The sequence below is a fragment of the Triplophysa rosa genome, linkage group LG24 (assembly GCF_024868665.1).
Source record: "Triplophysa rosa linkage group LG24, Trosa_1v2, whole genome shotgun sequence".
In the NCBI taxonomy this organism is placed as follows: domain Eukaryota; kingdom Metazoa; phylum Chordata; class Actinopteri; order Cypriniformes; family Nemacheilidae; genus Triplophysa; species Triplophysa rosa.
In genome coordinates this window covers 2,891,947-2,913,391 of record NC_079913.1, presented here as the reverse complement: position 1 = coordinate 2,913,391, position 21,445 = coordinate 2,891,947, and the positions used below count along the sequence as shown (strand labels likewise).

The window sequence follows — 21,445 nt, the reverse complement described above, 5'->3', positions numbered from 1 at the left end:
AAAGTTAGGGGTTGCCGCGTTAACATGATTGCATTGTCTTGCCGTTTGCAGGGCTGTTTATGAATGGCTCATGTTGTCTCAGTGGAACCAGTAAAAACTTTGAGGCAAATTATAATAACTCTATTGTGTTTAATGGTTACAGCCACATCCAGCGTTCTCCATCTTTCATCGCACACGTTCCTTTCGTAGCGGACGATGACGCACATTCTCACAGAAGTCTTTTAATGTTTAACCAGCGCTGCAGTTAAATATGCATGCCGACACTTGAGGGCTGGGTGAGGCAAAAGTCACTATCCGTACCAACACTATTCGTATCAGCACAACTCTTTTCCCATGCTGCTGCACTTATACATGTTTATTAAAATCCATTCATTACAAACGGCTCGCATGTAGGTCAAACAGCGCAGCGCTCTAATATCGAGCTCAGATACTCATCTGGATGTCTGCTCCGGCCTGCGCTTTTTTCCACAGCATATATAATGTGATATTTTGGCAGTGGGTTTGAAGAAAAACAGAGCCAGTCTGGTTCTTTAAGAGATGTTTTATCTGTCAGTCCCGCAGCTGTGTCAACAGCCAAAATATCGGCATGAAACGTAAGAAACCATTTCGCTTTCCAGTGACGGTGACACGATTCGGGGAAGGTCACAGCTAGAGGCAGCTCACGGCTTCACTTCAGAGGAAGGCGTTGTGGCGTGTCTGGGTGTCCAATTTGGCAGGAAATGGGGCTTTTTCATTTAAATCCCAAATTACTTTTCCTGTATATTTTAGCTGAAAGAAAGAAAAACACTTTTGCAAGACCTTCTAAAGTGTTACATTCCTGCATACCTGTGGCACAGGTGATTAGATTTCTCTGGAGCGGGTAAACAAGAGACATTATTATACTGTATGTAAAAAATGTTCACGCATGCATGAGCAGCCCACTTAGAAAGTACCATTAAGATTAAAAGGTTGATTTCGCCTGTATTTTCCGACTTTTGGATGAAGATTCGAGTGCATACCTTTGTCCCAGAAGTTTAAAATGCTAATTTATTCGAGAACTAAAAGAAAGGGGATGTTGCTGAACTGACGGTCCATTGCACTCTCAGGGTCTAGAATATTCCCCGGTGCTTTTGTTTTACATAACAGTTTGTACTAGGGCTGGGCGATAACTATAACATACCATATCTGCTTTTTTAACAGTGTTTGTTAAGAGGAACCAGTTGAGAAACCACTTTAAATAAAAACATTTTTTTTATGTATAGAAGATCATGTTTTATTCATACAGTATGTATCTGTTGTTCTCATACATTATTAAACGGCAATAAATATATATTTATATATATGCATACATATAGACCCTATTAAAACTTTGCCATCATACAGTAAGACACATGTGAGTCAGAAGATATTGAAAATATTGTTTTTATTATTATCCCCCAACCCTAACTACAGTAGATCATTTTTTTTTGGAAGTAATGTTCTTGTACTCATTTGTAGTTTCGAGATTGGAGAGGTTTTGGAGTTATTTCACATATCTTCAGTTTTTATAACCATAATCACTGGTGTTTTGCTGTTAACAACTAAATGATTAACAGTCGAGAGCTCTCATCTCATACTGTGACCTGTAGTTGGGGGTGTAAGTTGCGTTCCCTGAAGGAGGCCGGTTTGGACAAAAATTCCTACTTAAATTGTGGCTGGAAAATTTGACTCGCACGGCCTGATTTGAATGTTTATTTGGTTGGCTCTTGCATACTGTTATCCATACAGCACTTGAAGAGTAGCATGCCAGTTTAAAGGAAGCCTGTAAGATGTAATACTGAGTCGATCGTCTTTCTCTCTCGCTGCTCTGAAGGCATGTGAATATAAACACTGATCAAGCTACAAAAACTTTCTGTTGATCAGTATATTTCACAAAATCTGCCAAGAACATGTACTGGTCATATTTCATCCCAAAACCAAGCATAATGAAATTGTTTTTGTAATGAAAATGATATGTTATTGGGAGGTTTGTATAGGTAAAAACACAAAGTGCTGGTACACTGCACATATTTTTCAGTGTTTTCCTTAATTATCAATTATCTAAACATCATAAAACAAGAAATATTTATTTCAAGGCAAAGTGATACAAGATTTGCTTTAGAGAAACCTAGCAAAGTGTTGTGATGTTTTTGCTTAAAACAAGATGTTGGCCAATGGGGTAAGAAAAATAATGTGATGAAAAACAAAACGTTTTCTTAGCCCATGGGCACACAGCTTTTTCTTGTTTAAGCAAAAAATAGATTTATTTTTTCCTGATTGGACCGGACTCTGCGTACGTCATCTGAGAGAGAGAGAGAGAGAGAGAGAGAGAGAGAGAGAGAGAGAGAGAGAGAGAGAGAGAGAGAGAGAGAGAGAGAGAGAGAGAGAGAGAGAGAGAGAGAGAGAGAGAGACGTTGGAGCTCCACAACAAGAGAACAGACGCATGTCCCGAGCACCTTTACAGACATGAGCTCCCGTTCTATCCACTCAAACGTGTTCCTCCCAACTTCAGCTGACAGCCGTTCTGGCCGAATTAATATCACACGCCCATATCGGAGATGTTTTCTGTGTTTGCCGCTGTAGATTGATGAATGAGAATTTTTTTGCGAGCTAGAAATAGGAGCGACCCTAGCGCTAACCGCATCTGTCTTCTGTAATGGGAAGGTGGGGGTGACTGTATCCCAGAATGCCCGGGGCATGTACTGATGATAGTGCAGTACTGGGGGCGGTAAGAAGATTGGGTTGAGGGCCGTGCAGATATGCCCTCTGGTTCTCTGTGTGGGCCCGAAGCCTTGCAAAGCATCTGAAATATTCATGCCGCTGTCAGGAGAGTTTCTTCCCCTGCCTGACTTTCAGGGAAAAGCCGTTTTAAAACTTTTCATGCACCGTGGTGCAATTTTCTAAGTAAGGCCAGAAGTATACTTAAAATACACAGAATGCATTGTTGAAACCGTGTGGTCGTTTTGTAATTATTGTGCATTGTTGCATATATACAAGACATATTTTTTAACCAATCACCAGAACTATAAATGTCATGTGACTAATCACTCTTGAGTAGTAGTTTATTTAAACGTCAACTACTAAAGCATTTCTATTAACTTAATTAAATAACATCAAATATTGTCGTAAAAATATTTTGATGGTTTATGGATGAAGCACATCTTTTTTTTGTTCAGTTTCAGTTGATGCATAAAAATGACTTACTGGAAATAAATAAACTTAAAATAGATTAGAGTATAAATTATGAAAAATTAAAAAAAAGTAATATAATAAAACGTATAATAATATAAAACACTAAAATAAATAATAATAATGAAATAAATAAAAAATTAAACCTAAAGCAATATTACAAATAAATGGAAATAATAAAATGACAAAAGCACATATCAAACTTGCAAAAAATTAAACTAAGATTTACTTGTAAACTAAAAATATTTAAATGAAAGCTAATTCAAAATATTAATACAGTGTTAATACAAACTACAAAAAAAAAACATTTTAAAATCTTTAATAACTCTGGAGCTGCAGGTAAATTATGTCTTGTCAACACTGAAGAATTGCATTTTGCATTTACCCATGCTAAATCGTGTAAGACATCATGATTGGTTCACAGCATGTGATGGAAGCAGGGACATTTCTCCAGGGTCCATCCATCTGTTCTGTTCCCAGTTCTCTGTGGTTCAGAGTCGTCTGTCACCCTCTCTATACACTCTCACCACATTTTTACATGACTTACATCATTTGAAGTCCAGCTTTAATCTAAACAGACACTTTGAGTAACATCTGCGATGCCAAAAAATATTAATTCTGTTCTCTGCTTGTCGTCTTTGCTTTACACTTTGAGTACACTCTAGAGTCGGTGTTTGTATTATGATTGGATTACTATTGGCGATGTGACGTTCAACATTGTTTGCCTGCACAGTCGTCATTGTTTTACTCTAAAACTGATGTATGTTCTCTTTAAATAACAGCGTTTAAGACGGAGTTTGCCTCCGGGGCTTTTGAGAAGGATTTCTTCCACGTGGACCACCACCACATCAGCCACAGGCCTTCCCACCCTCGAACCCGCGCCGGTCAGGCGAGACCGCAGTGCCAGCATCAAAGCGCCTCATGATGGCTCTTCCAGCAGGTCACTCATACTCACTATCTCCAAAAACAATAAACAAACAATTGTTTTATCTAAATCAAACCTGATGAAGTTACTTTCACATGTGTATAAGGGGCTCAATACTTTCTGGAGCCACAGGCTGTGACTCATGTTAAGTTAAAGCATCTTTTTTCTGTGTAAATTACTTACTTATAATACCCATTTTCATCCTTTTCCCCTTTTTTGTTGTCTTTGTCTTTACATTAAAGCGTTCGATCTGCTAGCACAGCTGTCGCATGTCTCCGTTGAATGCTTGAACTTTCTAGGGCCCCTCCGCTGTGTCCTACTCACTCATTGCAATGTTTGATTAAAATTTTTATTGCGTCCATCTTTGGGCATTCCTCCACCTCTATATAACTTATTTCAGCTCGAGTTGCACAGCCCAGCTAAAGTTCAGCACATTAATACAGATTTCTAGATAGCCATTAAAGACTTTAAAGAGGTTTCCTGGAGACACTAGTGTTTAGATTTGGGGCCTGTTCGAAATAAAAACCCGTCTGAAAAATGGGGGGTCATGCCGTGGAGAAGTTGTGTGCATTACCATGTTCAGACTGGTTTTTAAAGTGGCAGGTCTTAATATATGTCTCTGTAAAGTTTTCCCACAGCGGGAGACTCTTCTGCTGCGTTCTTTATAGGTGGCATGAAAACCTTTCTCCAAGGCACTTGGACTTTTTAAATCAGTTTAGTGCATTGTGAACATGCTCACTTTTACAAGTATTGCCTGGGAATGAGGGGTAAGATGTGCCATGTTGTGGTTAAAGGGACAGTTCGCAAAAAGAAAAAAAAATGTTCATCATTTATTCACCCTCATGTCATTGCAAACTGCTATTCAATACTTTCTTCTGCAGACCACAAAAGAAGATATTTTGAAGAACGCTGATAACCAAACAACACTGACCACCATTGACTTCCATTATATGGACATAAAACCACCAAGATATTTCTCAAAATATCTTCTTTTATATTCCACAATAGAGTTTTACAAGAAATCCATAATAAACATAAAATACAAACTCTGCGTTTCTCTTTTTTGCAGTTTGGTGAACAGTGATTCATGGAATAATGCTGTAACGCTCAACATCTCCAAGAACAGGTCTATGTCTGCGTCATACACTGCCTCCACAACTAACCACATCTATAGCAAGAACCGAAGAGGTAAAGCCCAGTGTGAATGTGTTTGTGCACGTGCGTGTTCTCTTGTGCACATTTATCGTCATACTTCTCTCTAACAGGTTTCCCTTCTTCCAACATCTCGCCTCTGGCTTCACCCTGCCACTCTCCTCCAGTCCAGGGCACTCCGGTGAACAGCCCGACCACCAAGAGCCCGTCGGTGGAGCTGCCTGACACAGAGCTTCCGCAGGGAGACAGCCTCACGACACGGAGCTCCCACAAAGGCTTAACCCATAGTCAGAGCGCTCCCAGCTCCAGTAGCACACACTGGGGACCGCCTCCACTCTGTAGCAGGTCAGCTTCACATCCATCAACAGTCAAAAGCACAAAGAAATGTGTTAAATAGCCAGAATGAGTGGGTCACACTTTATTATTAAGGCTGTACTTGTTAACAATATATAATGCATTAGCTGACATGAGCTTACAATGAATGATACTTTGATGCATTTATTAATCTTAGCACATGTTAATTTTAGCATTTACTAATACATTTAAAAACAATTATCTGAAAACATTTGTATTTTAAAAGCAATACTGGTGAAAATTAGTTAATGCACAGCAAACTAAAATGAACTAACAAAGAATAATAAGGCAAAAAAACAATGTTGCTCAATGTTGTTTAATACATTTAATGATATTAACAAATACATCAAGATTGTAAAGTGTTACCAATCAATTTCACAACAGTAATGCTTCATTTGGTCTTATTCTCTATACAGTATATACCCATACTTTTTTATGTGCAAAACAGAGCTTAATGTACCTTTGTGTCGCCAACAGCACTGAAAGTATCAAATTATGCAAAATAATTTGTATTTTAATTGTTTTTTTAAAGATTTATCCCCGCAGAATACAAGTGTATCATTTTTGTAATGTGAAACATCCATATTCATATTTTCATATTAACTGACAAATTTAAATGATTCGTTTCAAATTCATAATTTTGAGTCACATTCAATTTACTTGTAAAATAAGTTGTTCTAAGTTGTTAAATGTGAAACTACTGTGTAAAATGATGTTTTACGACAGTTGTTTTACGTGCAGACGTGTTGTAAAAAGCCAAACCTTTCATAAAGTTGCCCAAAAAAGATTTAGCATATTTTTGAGATTTCAAGGGTGTGAAACTGAGAAAGTACCTCAAATTGTGTGACTAATGGTCTTTTGAAAAGCAGAAAGTGACTTGATGTTCAACTGAGCACAATCCCTCACAAAGCTCAAACTACATGACTGTTATCTGATGTGAACAGTGCTTTTGGATGTTCTACAAGAGTGACTGCAGGTTCAGCTCATTACATGCGGTTACTGAACAACCACCGATTCATTAACTGTGAAAAATAACCAGCATCGTGTCTAAATATTAACCGCTGGACGTGCACGCTTGCATCTCTGTTGCACTCGTTGCTTTTTTCTGCTGTCTTTGTTTTCCGCGGTCACTGATGTCCTGACAAGGTCGTCGTCGTCTTGGCCCGTGATGAATGGGTTCTGTCTGATTTGCTATTTCAACCAGCTTAACTAAACAGCAATGACATGTATAGTCAAGAGCGTACATGCTTGCATCAATTTTATTACATTTTGAATATATAAATTATACATGCATCAGCTGTTGGCATACATTGACATGAAGCAGAATGGACATAATAATAATGCTAAATGTATTTTTACAGTACATGCAGAAAAAAGCAAGCAAACGTGACAAAATCTTCAGTGACAGCGATAGATATGAAATGTGTTTTTTTATGTGCAGCTGTGGAAGACCGTACAGTAAGCTGAGACACCGCGACGGATCAATAGATGCAGGAGAAAGAAACCAACAGTCAGGTGACGCTTCTCTCCCCTGTTCTCTCCAAGCACCATTAGCATTTAGATGCATTTCGGTTATTAAACATTTTGCCATAGTGATAGTGATGTTACCGCTGGATTGAATTCATGAATTAATATGAGACTGGTGTTGTTTACGATACACCGAGTCTTCAGAGCTGTACATTCACCTGTCAGTCTGCTGATTTCTGAGACACGTAATAACGCTTCTTAAATACCTTTCAGAAGAAGCAGTGATCGTATCATCAGACTATGACTTCACCTATGAGACCAACCACAGTGACACCAGCAACTTTGCACAGGAGGAGGAGGACGAGGAGGGTCACAGGAAACCCTTCAACGCCCCAGTCCCCTGCGGGACGTACCCGCCTCAGGCACTCGCACTGTCCACCCGTATACCACCAGAGGTAAATATGATTCTTGTTTTGATCACGTTTAAGCAGAAATATGTATTTTATGTCGATTTTTTTAGTTAACGCATAATCAAATGCATTAATGCATCTCAAATAAGATTTCGGGAATTCCTCTGCAGGAAAAACCCATTCTGGCCCCGCAGCCGTTGGTGATGGAGGGACTCGAACCCCTCATGAGCCAGATCAACAACTGGAACTTCCCCATCTTCAGTCTGGTGGAGAAAACCAACGGCAGATGTGGCTGCATTCTCAGCCAGGTGAGACACTGACATCTAGTGACACTTATGAGTATAGACAACACACGGACTAGCATGATGTCTCTGCATTCATTTACATTTAGTAGACGCTTTTATCCAAAGCCACTTACAAATGAGGTAAACAATGGAAGCAATTGGAACAACATAAGGACAATAAAATGCATAAGCACAGTAAAACTGGTCTCATATAGCCTACCACAATATACAAAGTATATACAGTATATGTAAATATGTGAATTTTAAGTATTTTGAAAAGAGAAAAGCATTAATGGAAAGGTAAAATATTGAATATTTATTCTTATTTCCAGGTCATTAAATATAAAAATAAATCAAATATATTTCAGTATATAAATATCACCTTGAATGCTACTGTCATTGAAGTAATAAGAGGAATACATCATCATTTGTATTAAAAAATGCAAAACAAAAGCACTTTCACTAATGGTCTCAGACTTTTGGACTCATATGACTTACAGCTTTTATATGACTTATACGATCATATTGCTGCTGTTCTTCTGAACCCTCGTATCTCCATATTTCATCATTTTTAGCCTTAAATCATTATTTTTAGTCACCCGTTTGTCACTCGTTTTTCTAAATATCTAACCAATAAAGAATATTAAAAAGTGCTTGTCAACTTTAACAACACAGTACTTAATCATTTAAAAAGTACAGTGTTTTCTCAATTTCCTGAAAAACAACTTAGGTTTCGGAAAGACAGAGACAATATGTGATATAAATCATATAATAAATAAAACTCTTAATAGTGTATTTATTGTGCAATTTTTAGACATATAAGAGATAAAGATGACAATTTAAAGTTTTCCCCCTGTTTCAGGTGTCCTACCGGCTGTTTGTTGATACAGGACTGTTTGAGACATTCAAGATTCCAGTGAGAGAGTTTATGAACTATTTTCACGCTCTGGAGAACGGATACAGAGACATCCCATGTGAGTCTGAGGAAACAATCACAAAGACTAATATTACTTCGTTTACTTAACATTGCAAAAGATAAACAGTAATATACATATCCTATGAAATCTCAAGTTCACCTTCTGAAGACTGACTGTGAGTGTGTTGTATCTCCCTCTAGTGGATGTTTGCATCATGAAATCTTTTCATTCTGTGTAGATCATAACAGAATTCATGCAACAGACGTCCTCCATGCTGTTTGGTACCTCACTACCCAGCCTGTGCCTGGTTTACCCACCCTGACCCGCGTTCAGGGGTCACTCTGTGATTCGGGTGAGATTTACTTACTATGCTTACTATGCTATGCTTTTTTTTATGCAAAAGCAAACACTTCAGATCTATAGAATATGTTTAAAAATGTCTGTTGTGTGTCTTTAGACTGTGACAGCGGCCTGACTCATGAACGCACAAATTACCTGATGTCCAACACGTATCCTTTAGAGGAGGAGGACTACGGCTGTTTATCCGGACTCATCCCTGCCCTTGAACTCATGGCTCTTTATGTAGCAGCGGCCATGCACGATTACGACCACCCTGGACGGACAAACGCCTTCCTGGTGTCCACCAGCGCTCCACAGGTACCAGATGGCACAATGTTTTATTAGTAAATTATAAAAGCGTTGTGTAGTACTTAATGATAAGTGTTTGAAATGTGCCATTTAATCACATTAAGATAAGGCACTAGGCACAAGGTAAAGTGCGGCACGCAAGGTGACCACATTCCTTTTTTAAATGATTGCATGGAAACTTTTAATGGTTGAAAATGTATTAAACAAAATAGTTAGAACGAATCAGTTACTGGATGCTGTATGTTCATTGTCAATGTGACATATCGTTGGTTTTCGAAAGCTTTTGATAATTGTCACAATTGTTTGTGTGTTCAAAGGCTGTGCTTTACAATGATCGCTCAGTGCTGGAGAACCACCACGCAGCCTCCGCCTGGAATCTCTTCATGTCACGGCCTGAGTACAACTTTCTGGTCAGCCTGGACCACATGGATTTCAAACGCTTCCGCTTCCTGGTCATCGAGGCCATCCTCGCCACCGATCTGAAGAAGCACTTTGACTTTCTGGCTGAATTTAATGCCAAGGTAAGAATTTCTGATGTTAGACACATCTGAGGAGGGGAATTAGCGTACTAGTAACCCGTACGTTTGTAGGCACGAACAACACAAGAGGGAACTTCATAAGAAATTACCATAGTGCTCCATTCACAAAAGATGGGTTTCTCTGACCAATAATTGGTTCAGGAATCGGGATTGTCATGTGTTCTCATGAACAGCCCAGTTGTACAACCGTTTAGTTTTTTTATTCAAGTAAAAGTGTAGTAAACAATTTTTTTCGATCATCATTTGTACAACAACAGTTATACTACAAATACCATGGTTAAACTATGGTTACTGTTGCAAACCCATGGGTAATTTGTAGTAAGCCTACTAATTGTAAGTAATGCTACTAATTGGTCATTATCAAAACATGCAGTTACATTATGATAATGTTGAGTGTGTGTTTCATTGCTTTTGTTTTTTGTCAGGTGGGAGATGACGGTTGCTCCGGTATCGACTGGACCAATGAGAATGACCGACTCCTGGTGTGTCAGATGTGCATTAAGCTAGCGGACGTAAACGGTCCATTAAAATGCAAAGAACTTCATCTGCAGTGGACGGAGGGCATTGTCAATGAGTTCTACGAGCAGGTCAGTTCAGAGATGAGGGTCATCTCAATCACTGTTTGTTTGTTTGAGTTGTGTTGTCATTTTCAAGCAACATCACCATCAAAGACAAACAAGTGCCGTTTTCAGCAAGTACCGAGTACCCGGCATCAGTATCAAGAGATAACGGTTTCTATCATAGACTTGATAATACAGAGAAGTCACCTCGTAGCAACTCTGTATCGTTCACATTGAGTGGCTGGAAAGGGTAGCGAGGATACGCTGTTGCCTGGCAACCAACTGCATCCTCCCCAAGCAGCGCCTAAGGTAACACGTTCACAGCTGTAGTGAGAACAGGGCGGTCGTAGTCGAAGCATTACTCGGATAAAGTAGTACAAGTTTTGGAAGTGAACTTTTAATGACACACAGGAAACGATACAGTTACAAAGCAATTGTATCATTTCGGACAACAGACAGAAAATACGGTGCCGCGATTTATCGTGCAGACTAATAAATCTCCTGGTTAACATTTAATAGATCGCTACTTTAAATTTTTGGACATTGCTGGTTTCATTGTGCATGAATGGAATAGAGGTTGCATGTTGATTTCAATTGTATTTTATTATTTTTATGTTTTTTGGGGGAGGGGTTAATCAGTAGAATGGGAAATCATTAATATACATGAATTTTGAGAAAATATAAAGGTTCAATTTTGCAGGCGTCTTATCATATGGCCTTTCGCATCAGCCATCGAAAACCCCGGTGAACTGTTCCATGTGCACATGTGTGATGTGTCTGGATCCATATTGTCTACCAGTGGGTTGAGAAGGGATTGTTTGGATGCCAGCGATGAGCAACAAAGCGTCGTGTCTATTATTGCTAGGAACACGGAGTGACGATGACCCAGTTGTGTCAAGACCCCGTCACAGAGCTGCAGAGCGTCATATGACCACCCCTGGCCATATTCAGAGCATTTCAAAAGGGAGCAGGAATTATATGCTTCAAAGGAGCCTGTTTCCTCCCTACCTGTTTGGTTTCTTGAATGATTCATTTCTCCGACTCTTTTGAGTTGCACCTGACAGAGCGCAGCGCACAGACATTACTGCCCTCTGACGACATGGCTGATGCAGTTGCCATGGCAACGTGAGACCTTGCCTGTCGTTATCGTGTTCTCATTGTTTATTTCCGTGAAGCATACGTTTACTAGCGCGCAATATACATTGTCTCATCCGGTCGCAGATTTTAATTCTGTTATCTGGATGAGATGAGAGAGCAGAGCTCGTGCAGCTGGATGTGTTTTTCCCTCTCGTCCGCAGGAAGGTTGACCTAGTTTTATAGCGCTAGAATGTCTGTGAAGTGTATGTCTCTCCTGAGCTGGAAAAATCCAATCGAGTGTGTGATTCCTCTGCTGTAGTTACGTTTACATTTATGCATTTGGCAGACACTTTTATCCAAAGCGACTTACATTGCAACCCATGACCTTGGTGTTGCTAGCGCCATGCTCTTACCACTGAGCCACAGGAAAGCGTATAGTTGTCTCTTCAGCGAGATGTGTCACGAACGGTGAGAGAGAACCCAGACACAGACAGCAGGTGAGGGGTTAACAAAAGCTACTTTAATATAAAACAAAACAAAAACCCACGAGGGGTTAAAATGACAATGAACAAGGGTAAGAAACATGCTGGATAAACAGGAACATAGACTAACTACACTAAACTAGACTAGACTAGACTAATTACGACACTAGACATAAACTACAAATAACTAAACTAGATGAAACACAGCAATGCAAAACAGGCGGGTGACATGGAACAAACAAATCAAAGTGATCCAGCACAAGACAGAAAACACAGGGGCATTAAATAAGGGATCAAATCAAGAGGGGAACAGGTGTTGGGCATGAAATAATTAACAATCAATAATGAGGAAACGAGAGGGCGGGGACAAAGACAGACCAGAGAGAGTGCATGTCCAGAACAAACAATAGCATGTCTCTCTCCACACTAAACACGTGGCCCTGTCATGATCCTGCCACTAGACCAAGAAAAGCATGACAAGAAGAGGCAGAATCATGACAGAGATGAGTAAATGATTGTTGATTTATTTTAATTGAGGTAAATAGTAAGGATGAGAAAGAAATAGATGCTTAGCAAAGATACAAAAGTAAAGTTTCTTTAAAAAGTCTGAACTCATGTTTTATGATTGATCAGTAAACCCTTATCATAAAACAAAAAACTCGCCATTCATACCAGTGGCCCATAAAAAGATCTGTTATTCTTCTTCTTTTTTTACATAAAGTAAATAAACACAAACCTTTTAAACACAGTGACCTACATTTTCTTGTGTTTTATATTATGTGTTTTTTTGTGTGTGTGTTTAATATTTGATTTTATTTTCATTCTTGGGTTTCAGGGTGACGAAGAATCCAGCCTAGGCCTTCCCATCAGCCCCTTCATGGATCGCTCGGCACCTCAGCTGGCCAAACTACAGGAGTCCTTCATCACACACATTGTAGGACCTCTGTGCAGCTCGTACGACTCTGCTGCCCTCATGCCCGGCCGCTGGGTCGACCCTTTGCCCAAAGAGGGCATGGATGCTGAAGAAGAGACAGATGACGAAGACGATGACGATGAGGACACACCGGAGGAAGACACCTCCACCAGTTCAGAACTGTCCCGTGAGTTTAGTGTTGTCCTGATGTGTAGAACACAGTAATGTGGCATTGAGGGATTGTTTTGTGTTAACTGTGTCTGTGTTCATCGCAGAGAAACCAGCACCCAAGAAACGCAGGAAAGTTTTCTGCCAGATCACCCATCACCTGCTGGAGAACCACGAGATGTGGAAGAAAGTCATTGCTGAAGAGTCTCAATGCCAAACGGAAGAGGAGGAGTCCACGGGCCTCAGCAACACCCCCGAGCCGATCGACGAAGAAGAGGAGGAGCCGGGAAGCAAAGAGGTGTCAATAAAGGACCAGGAGCTGGACACTATGGAGGAGGCGGAGCCAGGAGAGGAGGAATGTCCTCCACCTGAAGAGACAAACGAAGAACAGGCGGAGGAAGCAGATGCCGAGACTGTACAGGAACTGGAGGATTCTCTGAAGTCAGACTCAGCAACCGTACAAGTAGATGAAGAGCTGGTGGCAAAACAGGAGGAAACGGAAGAAGAAAATACAGACGAGCATCCACAATGAATCACTTGCCATTTTTAGACTGGAACATTGTCTGAAAGCTTTTTATTGGCAAGCGAAACTCCTAGGAAATGGTTGCCAGCACATCACTTAGACACAACACTGTAGATGCTTGGGGAACATGTGCCTACAGGAAACAGGGTGGGGGGATCGGGGTCTACAGATGGAGAGTTTTATTAACAATGATTTATGGGAGGATAGACACCAACGAAATAAGGGTTTGCCAGGACATTCTGGTGTTTCCTACGTTTTCTAGACATTAGACATCGGTCAGTTTTGGTTTCCGGCGATTCCTCCCCATCTGCACCTTAGTAGAGACCTGCCAACCCACACGAGTTCTCCCCAACAAGCATTTCTGAGGGAACAAGAAATCAATCCACCGTGAGTCTCCTAGAGGGCATTTCGCCTCACGTATTCATCCTCGACAAACGTAAAGAAACCTTCAGAAACAGCATGCATTCGTGAAAACGCTACATAGTGAAGACAAAGATAAACCACATGTGTAACACTACATTCCTGTGTCTGTGTCCTGCCATTCTTTTCTTTTCGAGAGACTCTTCAAGGTCACATTCCACGCCGTCCATAGTCCAAACGCTTGCGTCCATGTCCTCGTTCTGTTTCTGAAGGCGTTCTCTCCCCTTACCTGATCATTTGGCATTCCACGAGTCAACGGACTGAGATTTTCTGTTTCTCAGGATCAGACTGTTTACTGATAACTCCGTCATTGGTTTTTACGGACTTTCTTGCAACTTTATAATCTTTGCGATCTTGGTTCGTGACTTAAAGGGAATCTTTGGTTCTTTTGTAAGGTGTGATTTCTTCAAATCATTAATGGCCTTTTTTAGCAAAGTAGCCCAATCGTTGTTTTGAAAATCGAGATTTGATATATATACACACACACACACACACACACACACACACACACACACACACACAGAGCAGCGTTACTTATTTGAGTGTATTGCCTGAGAAGTTTTTATTTTAATGATGAGGCATGCAATACTGCATTATTTCATCCCTCTTGACATATCATCCATCATTATGTCAAATGTTTCGGACATTTCTTGCATCTCTCTGTCTTTCTAAGCTTCTATTCCTACATTTACATTTAAGCTTCTTAGCAAATTTCAATGATCAAAGGCGCAGGCTGGAGCTCTCGGTCTGGAGGGAGGGGGCGACCGGAGAACCTCCAGCATCCGAATCGCCTTCAGTCGCATGTCGAACAAGACCCGCGGTCAGCTCCTCACCCCCGTCTCTCTCTCATGAACGCATGCAAAGACCATGTGCCGCACATGAGATATGGCCGCCAGTCGACACGGCTGTCCGTGCTCGTCTTTGATGTGCTGAAAGAGGCAGATTGCCGGTGACGGTAGTTTAGGCAGAGGCTGGCGAGATGAAACGCTTCTGCAGGCTTAATCACCTCATGTCCGACGTCTAATCAGACCGAGTCCGATGCCTTCGGTCTTTGTACCATCACTTTGAAGGAGAGCCAATTAAAAATGTCTAGGTAGGAGGCAGCGGTCATGTGCTTCACGTTTATCTTTGAAATGTCCCCTCTCGGTGCAGCCTTAATATTATCAGGCAACGTGGTGCAATGTAGTTCAGCGAATTATTTAAGCAATACTGACCCTATCTGTAGAGCGTTTCCGATGCATTTCCTTAGTTTGGCTGCCGTGTGATGTCGCACGGCGTACGTGTGCGTGCCAAATATGACTTCAAAATCATTCTTGAACTTTCCCTAAAGTGTGTAACGCTGCTGCTTTGTAGAAGCCGGTTTTTAGCTGATCTCAGTGGAGGAAAGAGAATGCAAGAGCCAAGTGTGAATGTGTTTTATGTCATTTTCTACTTAGCCTACAATATTGAAATATTGTAAGAAATGTTATTAAATATATGAATAAAATCAACTTAAATGGAAATAAAACACATAAATGGGTCAATGACGTATAACGACCACTCATCATGTTGTGCGACCAATAATATCAATAATTGTATTACATTAAAAATACAACATCTAATCTAATTTTTGTGGTTGAAATATGATTCGCTGAGACAGTATGCTTAAGTGAATGGTATTTTTAAAACATTTTGTTAATTTAAGAAGACAAAATTATAGAACAAAGGAGAAGCTTACTTACCAAAACTGAAAGAAATGCAAATACTTTGTTTCTAAACACTTTAAATACTAAAGATTTGTTAAAAACATATTAAGCATGTCAAGGAAATGAAATAATTTTAAGATAAATCACGGTCACACCACATGACATTTTTTAAGGTGAATTAAATATTTCGATAAAAAAACACTCAATTTAAACATTTTAATTTGCATTTATGTGTACACCACATTTTTAATGTTTGAATAACTGCAATAGATATAATTATTTATTTGTATTTTAAAATTGGCATGTCGAAAATCCTTATACTTCATTGACCCAAATAGATGAATGAATACAAAGTCGACATGAAATCAAATTGGACCTTAAAATTGATCTTATTGTGGATAATCTATGTTATTGTTGATTCATGTTATTTAAAAAAAAGAAAAGCTTTTGTCACACAATATCATGTTTTACTTCCTCTACCTGAGAAATGATTTTCCATATTTACATCTTTGGTCAGGAACTGTGGAATTAGCCATTGGCTCTTTGTTTAATAGGCTGATTAGGGTTCAGGACTTTATTGTTTCTGATTCTGTATGTGTGCATGTGTGTGTGTTGGCATGGCAGCAGTTTCTCCATCCTCCACTGTGCCTCTCATTGGTCTGTCTTGGACTCTGAATATTTTCCGATCCTGTACGGCTCCCAGATTCATAATTGTGTATTTATCACTAAATCGTTCCTAACACACCACATACCTTTAAAAAGTAAAATACAGTCTGTACAGTTTATCTGAAAAATCTCAGCAGGTATGCCACAAATCCATTACGCCGTACATGATAACGTGTGACGTTCTGTCTGATGTGCCCGATTCATTCATCCATGGTCTTTTCCATTTACTTTCACAATAGCCTGTTTGACTCGCACATCAATTTCAAGGGGACATGAGCACGTAAGGTTACACCTCATCCGAGAAGATTTTTGTTATTTTCTCCTTAGTATTTGCTGTTCTGTTGTCTTCATCCGTACGGGCTTGACAGCCGGGCACTCGTTTCATTCACCTTGGGAACCAAACAAGCTTTATTCCTCTCTGATAAAGAGATACAAAACTTTTTTATATAGTTGGCACTTCACCGACGAAATAATTATTTTTCTTCTCACTTGTATCTTGCACTTAACACATGTAGCAATACCTATAGAACGGGGAACTGTGTCAATCACCAGTATTCGTAAATATTCGTTTTAATGCTGATTGTTGTTCCATTTTGTACAAAACGTGTACAGGATAAAGATGAAATGATATAAAAACAACGCCAAAAAAAGGGACGAAGAGGATTAAAGCGACAACGGAAGTCTTTTAGATAAACATTATTTATTTTTACTGTTTTGTAATTTAGACACTATACTGTAGCTCCTCTATTGCCAGGCTTACTGGAAGTGCCTCTTGGTATAATGTAACATACAGAAAATATATATTGAGATTATTAGAATCTGTCACAAGATGAACATTGTGGATGTTGTAATGTGAATACAGTTTAATAATATGATGGAAGTTCTGTGGTATTGAATGTGTCTGTGTTCCTCATTTATTTCTTTCCTGAATGTTTGTGATTCTTTGATTTTAAATCCAGACTAAATCTGAAAGTCATCCAACTCAAAAGAGGTCTGTTGGGGTCAAATATTTTTAATTTGTAGCACTAACAAAGCTCTGGTAAGTCCCACACTTTCTTTATGACAGGTCACATTCCTCTTAAATTAAACAGAAATGTGCATTGAAATAGAAACAAAAGTTTTATTAAATTTACCAAGTGTTTGTATCCACAACCTGTTATGTTGTCTGCCGAAATGATGTTCAACTAGTGCTATAAAACATTGTTTATATGGCCATTTAGCACATTGTTTGTGTTTTTAAAGAACATAAAGAAAGGACGCTTATATAATTGGATTATGAAGAGGGCTTTAGGGACAAAACTCGTTACTAGCAGATTTGTCTTAAACTGTATCTTTTTTTATGCTGACGGCCGCAATGTTCTGTATTAACCCTGTTCCTGGTGTTCACATGCTGTTCCTGAAGCTTATATGTGTAATTCATACTTACAGATCTTAAAGGAAAGAACCTCGTGTGACGTTTAAATGCAGTACACCCCCATCTCTATATCTCCCGAGGGATCAAAGGTCATGACCTAAGCAGCCCTTTATTCTCTGTACACTTTTCACAGTTTGCAACATGAGCTACGAGGCGACGACGATTATGAAAAAGGTAAAGAATTTATCCTGCAGAGTTTACTAAGTTGAAATGCAAAATGATGTGCGCAGACAGATTTTGTTCAGGACATGTTATGAGCTATCGATTCAGACGTTCCTGAAATTTGCCTTACTTGGTACGGTTTGGCTTCCCTGTGATTCTTTTAACTTCCCCTGATCCAGTTTTAAACTGCTCTCATCCGGATTGATATTCTGAAATGTTAATTGGATTGAGAACTAGACTGAACATCACACACGTCCTCCAACCGGTGGAGAACATCTTGAGCACTTTGACTAATGGAAACACGCGTTTAATCCACCTTAGACTTCAGATCAATGGAGTCAGACCTCCTGTGACAACATTCGTCATTAATCGACATTAAAATTGTGGAAGAGGACCTGCGTGACATCACTGTGGGTCCTCTGAGGTTAAACTACAGTTTAGCATCACTATTATCTTGTGTTAAATTCTAATGCTTAATTCATCCCACATTGTATGTATAACAGGCATGAGTGATACACTCATTTGGCTTGTTGACTGTACAGTTAAGATTCCAAACTATTATTTGTTATCGTATTAAGTATGATACACTGACATGCCTAGATTTTCATTTGGAGGACGTAAAATCAACAAAATTTCCATTTAAGGAAGGATGACCAGGTGTTTTTGACCAGGCCTGTATCTAACCCACCCAAAACACTATAAAAACCATATAGCCTTGCAACACCCTGGCAACCATCACCCTCCTGTTAATTTACAAAGTCATAGAGTTTTGTTGCGGCAGTGATTTTAAATCTATAAACAAATATACAAATATTTTATATAAATAAAGAGTATTTCTATTGGAATAATTAACTAATCGTGGTTTTTTTACAAATTTGATGACCTCACATGACACATTCTGCATTACATTTATGTGACATTGGTACACTTTTCAAAAAGCAGACAAACACCTAAAGTCTAATTTGACAACTGCTTCACACAACCAAAAGCATTTGCGTGTTGAGAAAATGTAGGTCTTCTGATGTGCTGTCAATAACAGAGAGAAATGCTTGTGCTGATTGCGAATAATGAGTCAAAGGCCTGGCGTGTTACACCCTCTCCATCAAGGCCATTAACAGCGCAGCTGAAGCATAAAACTGGCCCTAGAGAACATGCGGCAGGTAACTGGAAGAAATGCGTTATCACAGGCAGGTGTAATCTGGATATTCTTTTTTTTGGAGGCAGAGGTTGAGATGAATCTTAAAAGGTTGGGTCACTCAAAAATAAAAATTCTGTTATCATTTGCTCATCCTCATGAGGATCCAAATCTGTATGGCTTTCTTTCTTTTGCAAAACACAAAGATATTTTGAAGAACGTTGATAAACAACCCATTGACTTGACTAAACCACATTCCTTAAAATGTCTTCTTTTGTGTTCCAAAATGAAAAGTCGTATATAGGTTTTGATGTACATGGGGTTGAATAAATGATGACAGAATTTTTATTTTTGGGTGAACTACCTTTTAGCACACAGATGACGTCTTGTCTATCTGGTTATGACGTTGCAATGGCCCTCAAATGTAAACAGAACACTATGTCTGTCTAGTACGAAAATCACGATCAGTTCAAGGACTTTTGTTGTGTTTATTTTTATTTTTTTTGCTGAAATTACACCAATGTAAATGTCTTAGAACTGCTCTGCCATTGTGTTTATGCTTCAGCGAGTTTCCTCTGATGTCAAATCTGAGTCATAACAATGAGCACATTATCCATATACACATCGGTTATTATTATTCTAACGTCACAGTTCATTCTGTACTTGTTTCATGGTGTAACCCAGATATAAAAGGCTGTGTCTAAAATATAGAGCTGAAATAGCTGCAACGAGCAGGAATGGATTAACAAAATCCTATTACAAATAGCAGACCAAAAATTCTGCCATACAACCATCTCAAACCACCGTAAACCATAAACAACAGGAGATTACCAAAAACACACTTTAAAATGGATGTTTAGACTGTGTGGCAACAACTTAAAAGCTGCTGTTTTTTAATGTATAAAGAGAATCCTGAATGATGTGCTGATGTTGATTTGTCTTATTTTAGCTCATTTGTACTCGTGACACCTACATTATCAATTTCACCATATGAGTCAGTCACTGTCCTTTCTCTTTGAAAGAGAAATTAAATAGCACAGAGAGATGGCTGATGAGGAGGTGAAAATGTGTTATACTGTATGTAAACGAAAATATTAAAAGGAGGTGGGGGATTGCCTGAAGCGCTATAATGTCCATCAATGTCAATAAATCCTGTTAGTTGATTTTCTAGAATAAAATTCCACACGTTTTAAATATCTCTACAAAAATTCAATATCCCTTAAGATATTCAGATCGTGCATATCAGAAAACCAACTATTGCTCATGGATGTTGTGTATTGTGAACACGTGTTGGCTTACTCATTTTCTGTATGCAACAGGTTTCAGTAATTTAGAAGGGCAATAAAGCATTATGTGAATGCACAAAGATAAAAGCTTGTTCACACATTAATGGTCTTATTATATTATTATTTAGCTACCTTCAATATCTTAATGGACACACCACATTATCACAAAGAGTAGAATGTAATCCACAGTCAGAAGGTTATAACAGCTGTCATATTGTGGCTTGGTCATCTCCATGGAAACAAGAGAACATGCATAGTGTCTTTTTCCCCCATCCTTCCTTGTGTCTTTTCCCCCCATCCTTCCTTGTGTCTTTTCCCCCCATCCTTCCTTGAAGATATGTTTAAGGACTCCATAATGGCCCTTAACAAATAAAATAGCTGTTGCCAAAGAACTCTACTGTAGCTGTCAATATAATGTTGCTAAAACAAAATCTACTGTGGGATACATGTGATGCTTTGAGGTACGGTACAGTGTGTACAGTCTGTAAAATCCAGCCATTTCATTCAGATATGTTTATCTTTAGAAGGCAGTTTGTGTGAGCCGGATGAACAGAACAGTCTGAAGCAATGATTTAATTTTCACTACTTCAATCGTTTGTCTTTCTCTAACTTTGACGTCATTTTGATTTACAGCTCCAGATTTGCTTGCAGGCACAGAAGGCAAAAAAGGCAAGTGACTTATCTTCATAATCAAATGACTCCTGCATGCTGATCATTTTACTTTATTCTTGTTTGAGCCTCTACAGACGGAACATTTTGCAACCTGTTGAATTTTGTGTTAACACTCACAGTAGTACGCCTTTTGATACAACTGATTATTCAATTCAATAGATAATCAAAGTGTAAAACAAGACACAAAACAAAGCACATTATTAGGTATATTATTTATTTGCATTAGTTAGTAGAACTGTAACACAGACCTGTAATGTGAAACATGACCAAATGTCCTTATATAACATAACATTGTCAGGTTATAAAGTACTAAACAGATCATTAGATTTGTACCTTGAGTTTACATGTAATTTTAATGAAATGCATGTGTCTTTAAATGTTATTAAATATAGATTTGTGT

At 38.9% G+C, this 21,445-nt stretch overlaps 1 protein-coding gene across 7 annotated transcripts in view; it reads left to right on the top strand.

Moving 5' to 3' along the window:
- pde3a (phosphodiesterase 3A, cGMP-inhibited) overlaps positions 1–21,064 on the top strand; it is a 57,493-nt gene extending 36,429 nt beyond the window's left edge. For 6 of the 7 annotated variants that reach the window (XM_057323637.1, XM_057323636.1, XM_057323639.1 and 3 more), the window contains 14 exons: positions 3,969–4,126; positions 5,181–5,299; positions 5,377–5,608; positions 7,059–7,132; positions 7,358–7,539; positions 7,665–7,802; positions 8,641–8,752; positions 8,934–9,047; positions 9,153–9,352; positions 9,661–9,864; positions 10,308–10,469; positions 12,837–13,101; positions 13,190–17,964; positions 21,007–21,064. In XM_057323637.1, coding sequence (XP_057179620.1) covers positions 3,969–4,126; positions 5,181–5,299; positions 5,377–5,608; positions 7,059–7,132; positions 7,358–7,539; positions 7,665–7,802; positions 8,641–8,752; positions 8,934–9,047; positions 9,153–9,352; positions 9,661–9,864; positions 10,308–10,469; positions 12,837–13,101; positions 13,190–13,614 — 2,385 coding nt within the window. In that variant the 3' untranslated portion in view covers positions 13,615–17,964; positions 21,007–21,064. The remainder of the gene's footprint in view (positions 1–3,968; positions 4,127–5,180; positions 5,300–5,376; positions 5,609–7,058; positions 7,133–7,357; positions 7,540–7,664; positions 7,803–8,640; positions 8,753–8,933; positions 9,048–9,152; positions 9,353–9,660; positions 9,865–10,307; positions 10,470–12,836; positions 13,102–13,189; positions 17,965–21,006) is intronic. The other variant, XM_057323638.1, reaches the window with a different exon arrangement.
- Positions 21,065–21,445: the final 381 nt, after the last annotated feature.